At 36.8% G+C, this 7893-nt stretch overlaps 1 protein-coding gene across 1 annotated transcript; it reads right to left on the bottom strand.

Annotated features, from left to right (window-relative positions):
- Nucleotides 1–5257: 5257 nt before the first annotated feature.
- On the bottom strand, nt 5258–7893 carry LOC143572856 (heparanase-like protein 3). The gene is made up of 5 exons (XM_077057903.1): nt 7670–7893; nt 7187–7376; nt 6506–6631; nt 6325–6424; nt 5258–5899 (listed from the first exon to the last, which is right to left on the bottom strand). The coding sequence occupies exons 1-5, from the start codon at nt 7833–7835 to the stop codon at nt 5510–5512; spliced, it is 972 nt and encodes a 323-aa protein (XP_076914018.1). The 5' UTR covers nt 7836–7893; the 3' UTR covers nt 5258–5509.

Genomic DNA, 7893 nt, shown 5'->3' with positions numbered 1-7893 from the left:
CAAGGGTCCAAGTACCATTAGTCTCAACTGCCTTTATTTATTTCTTCGCTGCCTCTATCCAATTTTCATCTTGAACAGCTTTCTTAAAATTCTTTGGCTCGTCATTTAACTGATGGCCGTTATAAAGGCTTTATGTGAATTTAAAATTTTATCATAAGAGATAAATTTGGCAATAGGATATACCATAGAGGACTGTTGAGGTAAAGCTTGATCGATAGATGGTGGGAGATTCACAAAATAATAATTTAGTCGAGCAGGACGAGTTCTAACTCGTTTTTCTTTGGTAGGCTCTTCATGTCCTATTTCTTTTTCTGTTTGGCTCGTGGGTTCGGGCACTTTGGCTTGCATAATGTCTTTAGTTTGGGCATGGGTTCTGCCTGGCCTATCATTTTGTGGCTAATTTTCATAGTTTGTATCATTTTTCATGGCATCACCTTCATGCATATTCTTATTCATGTCATTGTTTGGGTTATCTGGTTCTGGCCCATTCTCTTCATGTATATTGGCTGTGTTTCCGTGTGGATTTTGATCATCATAATACCACGTTGGAACTCAAAAATTTCTAGTTCTTCATCTTCCTTTTGGTCAATGTGTGGATCATAAGGAAATGTGTTTTCAACAAACCTCATATCTCTAGCACAATCATTTTTCCATTCTTTACATCATAAATCTTGTAAACTTTAGTACCCTTTGGGTAACCCAAAAATACTATAGTCTCCCCCGTTCCTCAAACTTCCCCCCTCCCCCCCCCCACACCTCGTTTCAGTGCTACGATAATAAGCAAGATACCCAAAAACCTTAAAATATTCATAATCTGGTTTTTGTCAATAAATGATCTCATAAGAGGTTTTGTTTTCAATGACTTCTGAAGGAAGTCGATTTATAATGCATGTTGCCGTCATAATGCATTCTCCCCAAAAAGGTGTGGGCAACTTAGCTTCAAATTTCATATCCCTTGTTGTTTCAAAAATATGACGTTGTTTTTGCTCCACCACTGTGTTTTGTTGCTAGGTATGTGGGCAAGTGGTCTCCAAGAGAATACCATGTTCGGTGTAAAAGTTGAGCTTTCTGTTCGAGGTAAATTTACCTACATTATCACTTCTAATTCTTTTGATTATTTTATTAACCGCGTCTTAATCATTTTGTGAAAACCAATTAAACAATCACTCACCTCAGACTTGTGTTTTAAAAGGAATACCCACACAGACCAACTAAAACCATCAACTATTGTTAAAAAATAGTTGGCACCTGTGAGTGAAGGAGTTTTGTACCTTCCCCATATATCACAATGTATAAGCTTAAAACAGCTTTGGGTTTTTATTGAACTTATTAGAAAACGCAATCCGGTAAACTTGGCCGGATGCAATTATCACAAAACGTATCGTTTATTCCCAATGAGTCACATAGTTTCGTGTTGGTGTCAATCGGTGTAGCAACCAGTTTGCATGTACGCATACCTGCCTGTTGAATAATGTTCATGGAATACACATGTTGAGATAAGAACATATTGTCTCCAGATCGAGAGACATGAATACCTAGAAAGTAATTAACCAGCCGAGATCTTTCATCGCAAATTATTTTGCAAGACCCGCCATTAGGTGTTCCCGAAGACTATCATTAGAGGTGACAATGAGAATATCATCCACGTACAGGAGAAGATACGCCGTATGAGTGTGATGATGTAGGGTGAACAAAGAGTTGTCACACTTTCTTTGAGAAAAACCCAAAGTTAGCACATAATTTATGAACCGTTGGTATCAAGCTCGCACCAGAACTGTTGATATCAAGCTCGCGGTGCCCGTTTTAAGCCATATAATTATTTCTTTAGCCGACAAACATGATTGGGAAAATTTTCGTTGTGAAACCCTATAGGTTGGTACATGTAAACAGTCTCATGAAGGGTGCCATGTAAAAATGCGTTGGTAATATCCAACTGATGAACATGCCAAGACTGTGCGAGTGCCAAAGTTAACACAACCCGAGTAGTAGCCGACTTAACTACCGGACTGAATGTTTCCCCACAACCCACACCCACCTGTTGTAACCGTCCACCACACACTAGACGGGCTTTATAGCGTTCTAGTGTACCGTCTGATATAAATTTGTGCTTAAATAACCACATGCTTCGAATGACATACATGGTTGGGTGTCTCGGAACTAATTCCCAAGTCTCATTTACAATAAGGGCATTATATTCCTTAGTCATGTTATTTGACCATTCTGGTATGGACAATGCGTGGATTGGGTTTTTTGGAATGGGAACGGGAGATATGGCATGTAGGTTAAATAGTATTTTAGGTTTCGAGATACTGTCCCGGGCTCGAGTCCGCATCGTTCGAACGGGTTGTGAAGGTGGATAGGAGTTGTGTGTATCGGTAGTGGATGTGGGAGGGGGTAAAGGCGTAGTGGGTTGCGAGTGTGAGGTATTTTAGGTGGGTGGAGAGGTGTTTGAGGGCTGCGAGTTTGTAGTTGATTGGGCCGAGGTGTTTGGGGTGGGAGTTTGTGCCGAGGTGGTTTGGGAAGATGGTGGGGTTTGAACCGTGGGTTGGAGAGATGGATTTTGGTGTGGAATATGTTGGGTAGATGGGTGTTGGATATGGGGCCAGTATAAGGGATGTATTGGGTGATCTAGAAAGTCATACGTGGAAGTAGGTGAGGAAGAATGGGCAGAAGCAAAGATTGTCTCGTCGAACACAATGTGTCGAGAGATTATGAGTTGATTCATTTAGAGATTGAAACATTTATAGCCTCGATGGTTGGATGGGTAGCCAAGGAAAACACACGAAGTGGAGCGATTAGTGATTTTGTGGATTGTAGTAGGGAAAGAGTGGGCAGCAGAGACATCCGAACATGCGTCAGGTGGTCGTATGTGGGAGAGCGGTTATAAAGAAGTTTGGTAGGGGTTTGGTATTTATGGATTTTATTCAGTAGGATGTTGAGTATGTAGGTAGCTATGTCAGGGCATAGTGCCATAGATTTGGAGGGAGTGAAGCGTGGGCTAGGAGGGTGCGAATGGTGTTATTTATAGTGTGGATTTTGCGTTCCGCCTTGCCGTTCTGGGACGACGTGTGCGGACATGATAGACGAAACAACACGCCTTTCTCATTAGAAAAGTGTTTAAAATTGTTGTTAATATATTCGATGTCGTTATCACATTGTAAGGATTTAATTATTCTTTCGAATTGAGTTTGAATTTGCTTATAGAATGTAGTAAAGGTGGTGAAAACTTGTGATTTGTGAGCTATCGGGTAGGTCCATAAATAATTTGTGTAGTCATCTGTAAAAATATATAATATCTATGACCAAAAGCATAGATCAGCAGTTCTTGATTCTATAGTTACAGTAACAATAAATGTAAGTTGCAAAAATGTATGCCGGCTGCATCCTAGACTTAATTTGCCAAAGTTTTGGTTTGACTTTGAATATGATGAACCTAGATGCTCGTGGAGTGGAAATTTTGAGAAACTTCTTTCTTTTGGTCCATGCATTTGTGAAAACCTCGTGTATATTTTAGCAACACTTGGTGATTTAAAGCATTTAAGAAAGCTTACACTTAGAGGGGGTAGTCCTCGGGACGTGCAACGGTTAGAAAGTCTAGAGAAGCAATCTTTGAAGGTGCCACAGTTTCAACATCTTCCGGATAACATTTGTATGTTGAAACATCTAAAATCACTCAAACTTTTTAAGTGTTTGCTTCTTGAGCAGTTACCCGAGAATATATGCAGATTAGAGTTTTTAGAGAACTTAATCATATGGATGTGCAAATCGTTACTAGATGTTCCAGACAATATATGTAAGATGAAATGTTTAAAATGTTTACAGCTCGGCTTTTGTGATAAAATTAAGAAATTGCCAGAGGAATTTGGGAGTTTAAGATGTTTGAAAGTGTTAGATATAGATGGTACAGGCATAGGTCGTCTTCCACAGAGCATTTATCAATTGAAAGATCTGCGTATTTATGTGTCCAGGGAGCAACTTGAGTCGAATGGTTTTACATCCATGACAGAATTGATTAGTGGCGCCTTCTACCGGGTAGAGCTGTGAATAACATGACTCATGTTACATGAGTATCTCTGTCATGATAGCTACATCTAATATCTTCGTACACTCTTATTCGGTGAAAATGGTAAATCAAAATTCTGTAATATATTTATTAATTTTTTACCACGCTGTTAATCGCTACTCTTTTCTGTTTTAATGGCACAATAAAGCGACTTATATTGTATGTGTTTGGTATCATGATACACAAATTAGCTTCACAATTACGCATGTTATACTTACAATCAATTCAGAATTAATGATGAGTGCTTGAATTAAATAATTATGTTTGTTTAAACTGGTGATTATGTGGCTGTATTGAATCAGTTTCGACTAAATGCACATGTGGGAATTTTCACATCTAATCAGAAATTGACTAAATGACTTTCATGTAGTGTGATTCCGAGAAAATAAGTTTTAAAGATTCATGTATTGACGGAAATCTTTCCCCATAATCCATCAATAGATTATACTCTACAACATTTCTAAAAAATAAACTAAATAATAAATTTCTTGGCAAATAAATAAATTTTAATGTCTAGACATTAATATTATAATTCCAAACTAAATTAACTAAAATTATTTTCTCGTAAGGTAGGGCTTTGGGCTCGGTTATAGCAAGTCTCGCGATGAATCAGGTCTTGGGTTAGTTTTAGCTTATGTATTGTAATATGTGGCAATTTCTATACTACGGTTTCACAAAAAGAAAGAACTATACCATTTTAGAAATTTTGATAACACAAATGTAAATAGAACATTAACTGTTTTAAATGATGTCATCCTAACCATGTAATTACGAGTCACAACCAGTCTAGGATGATTGTTTAACTGCTCCCCATCTGTACTCTCATGATGGATGATGAATATTGAAGAGTTTTCAAATTGTCGATAATCCAGTTGTTTATTTGTTTTTCTAAAATGGGCACGAATTATCTAAATTAATTGTTTAAAATGAGTTTGTGTTATCCACAATGCCCGAACCTGACTAGCCCGACCCTGAACACAATAAGTTAGTTAGGGTTGGGTTAAATAGAGTCAAAAAGTATTAATCTGACCCGAATTTTTAATAGGGTCGGGTTTCGGGTTAGTTTTTAGAAAAAATCTTTTCGGCACTCATGCAACTAAGCAATGAGGGTCTAATTTAGAGTAACCCTACCCGACTAACCGAACCTTAATCGGGTCGTGTTGCAGGTTAGTTTCTTTTTTTGTAAATCCCGAATAACCCAAAACCTGATCGGGTTGACCCGTTTAACACCCCTACCTCCATGCCATTGGACTAGAAGGTCAATGACGAACTTCTCTGATTAATGATAACTTTTCTATGAACATCCCATAAATCTTGATTTGAAAATTTCATTTATATTTCTTTTCTGTGCATATATGATATATGTCATTACATTTTTATGATCAATCGTCTATAAAATTCTATATCCAAATCGGAACAAATTATCGACTCCATGCATTTTCCTACCTAACTGTTGCAGGCATACAATGCAAAATGTGGGATATGTGCAAATACAATAGAATAAGGATGTACAATTATCGGCTTTGAAGAATTCACATATAACGGTTCCAATGAAGGTATCTCACCCTTTGAATTTACTCGCAATTCTTTGCCATTTAACATCATCACTTTATTATCCAGGTTTCCATCTTTTGCTGTCAAATGATATTCTTCTCGTGTTCGTTTTCTTGTTCCGCTCATCTCTGTATGTTTTGACTCTGAATGAGAAAGCTTTGTTTTATACTGATGGTGTGTATGAGATCTGTGTTTGTGTAGCCTCCAAATACTATTGACCGACAGTTTTACATTAACGCTGGTGGTGTTGTTTAGATTCATCAATAGTATTGTTATTCCTTTCTGCAATATATAATATCAAAATGTCACAATTCGGTCCATTTTTTTAAATAACAAATGTGTTAAATGTGAGTACATAAATGATACCATTAAAATAATAATCTAATTTTTTTTAAACTGAGTATTACTTGAAATGTTTCAACCCATTAACCTGAGCCTTGCACCTACAATTTGCAAGGTGGGTTGATAAAAATTGCTGTCTTGGCTACAACTACGGAACTCTATTATTACATTAGTTAGTAATTTAACATTTCTGGCTAACTATTATTAGTATTATTATTACTATTTATATTGTTGTCGTTACTGCTTTTAATATTAATTTATTTTTATTTTGGTTATTTTATACCTTAGATATAAAACACAACCCAAACCAACATGTTTATACATAACTGATTGAGGTCGTCACCTCTATTTTGTGATGAACTTACCGATTTTTTGGCACAATGTACATAAGCGCGTATTTTCTTGGTGCCCAAAAATCTTGTGGATAGAACTTTACTCCCCATTAACCGATGCCAAAGAAGCGCACTGGTAAAAAATGAACAGAATCTATTTGGGTTATGATCATTCAATGGTTTGACCTGAAAAAGTAATAGTTGAGTTATGAACCTGTAGTAGTCTGGATTTGGTTTAAAGGTAGTGGTATTAAGTAAGCCATAGTTTCCTCCTATCAAAGTTTGCCTGCAGTATGTTTTTGTGTCGTAGATAGATGACATCCCTAGCTGATCCAAGTACCTGCATTAGTAAAAATGCCAATTTTAACCGGTGCGTCATGCATTCACAACTTGTATCATGACCTTTGACTGGTACGTTGCGCATTCGGTTTTTAGGTTTTTGAAAACCTTTGAGTTCTGTTTTTGGCTTTTATAATGGACTCGGTTCGGGGTTCGGTTTTGTCATTTGGGTTTAAAATTTTGGGATAAAAGAATGGACCAAAAGAAAGAATTTAAGCCGAAACATAAAACCAAAATTTTGGGATAAAAGATTTAATTCGGTTACAATAGTCAGTTCATTTTTATGGTTCGGTCCATCGGTTTTGGTACACATAAAACCGAAACATAACCAAAATTCAGTTTTTGAATAAAACATAAAACCAAACCGTCAATTTTGGGTGAAGTTCGATTATTTCGGTTGGATGTCAGTTTTTCAGTTACTTTAGCATTTTTAGTTGTCCCCTATATCCATTGATGCTTGTACCATGTGCATTGATATTCAACACTCTTCTCGGTTTCATTTCTTTTGATATTTTAGTTATTACTATATATAATGTACATTCTTGAGGAAGCTTACCAGAAACTGAACACAAATGCATTAGTAACAAGATTCTGGCCACTATTATAAGCCCCACCAGCCTCACTAACCCAAGCAGATGCTAAACTTGAAGAAGAGTTGATTGTGGATTCAAGTTGCTTGAATGTTTTCCCCGCCTCATCAAGATAAGATGGATCAAGAATTCTTTCGGTTAGGTTTCGATCCACCCCTGATAAGAATAATAGTGTAAAAATGTGAACGTTGGCAATTTGATCACCTTAGGGGTGTTTGGATATGTTTTTTGTAATAGATAACACAATAATGAATCATTAGCATCGGATAATAAATTGTGATAAAAACATGTAGGAAATAGCTAGTGCTCGTATAAAGTTTTACTGCTTATACAATAAGATAATTGTGTTTCTAGACAAATTTGAATTATATTATAAATTAATGTGAAACACTAATTATAAATGGTTATCGAACACCCTTGAAGTTTGAGTTGCTTTGAAGAATAGTTACCTGAGCCGAGACTATATATGTGGTGAGATACCACGTTGAGGGTCTTTGAAGTGCTGTTTAAAAATTTCATGAACCAGTTTTGATCAAAGAAACCTCCGGGTGCGATGATTAGTGGCTTAGGTTCGATAGCCTTGTAAAGACGGTGCACCATTTTGTGGAGCGTCATTGTGTCGTGGGCGTACTGTGATGCTGATATACTCGCTCCAATTCCATTTCCACTTAAT

This window comes from Bidens hawaiensis, unplaced genomic scaffold (assembly GCF_021521415.1).
Source record: "Bidens hawaiensis isolate Kalapana, Puna unplaced genomic scaffold, B.hawaiensis_p1.1 tig00026075_1, whole genome shotgun sequence".
Taxonomy (NCBI): Eukaryota; Viridiplantae; Streptophyta; class Magnoliopsida; order Asterales; family Asteraceae; genus Bidens; species Bidens hawaiensis.
The sequence above is the reverse complement of the archived record's forward strand: the minus strand, read 5'-3'. Positions and strand labels throughout refer to the sequence as shown.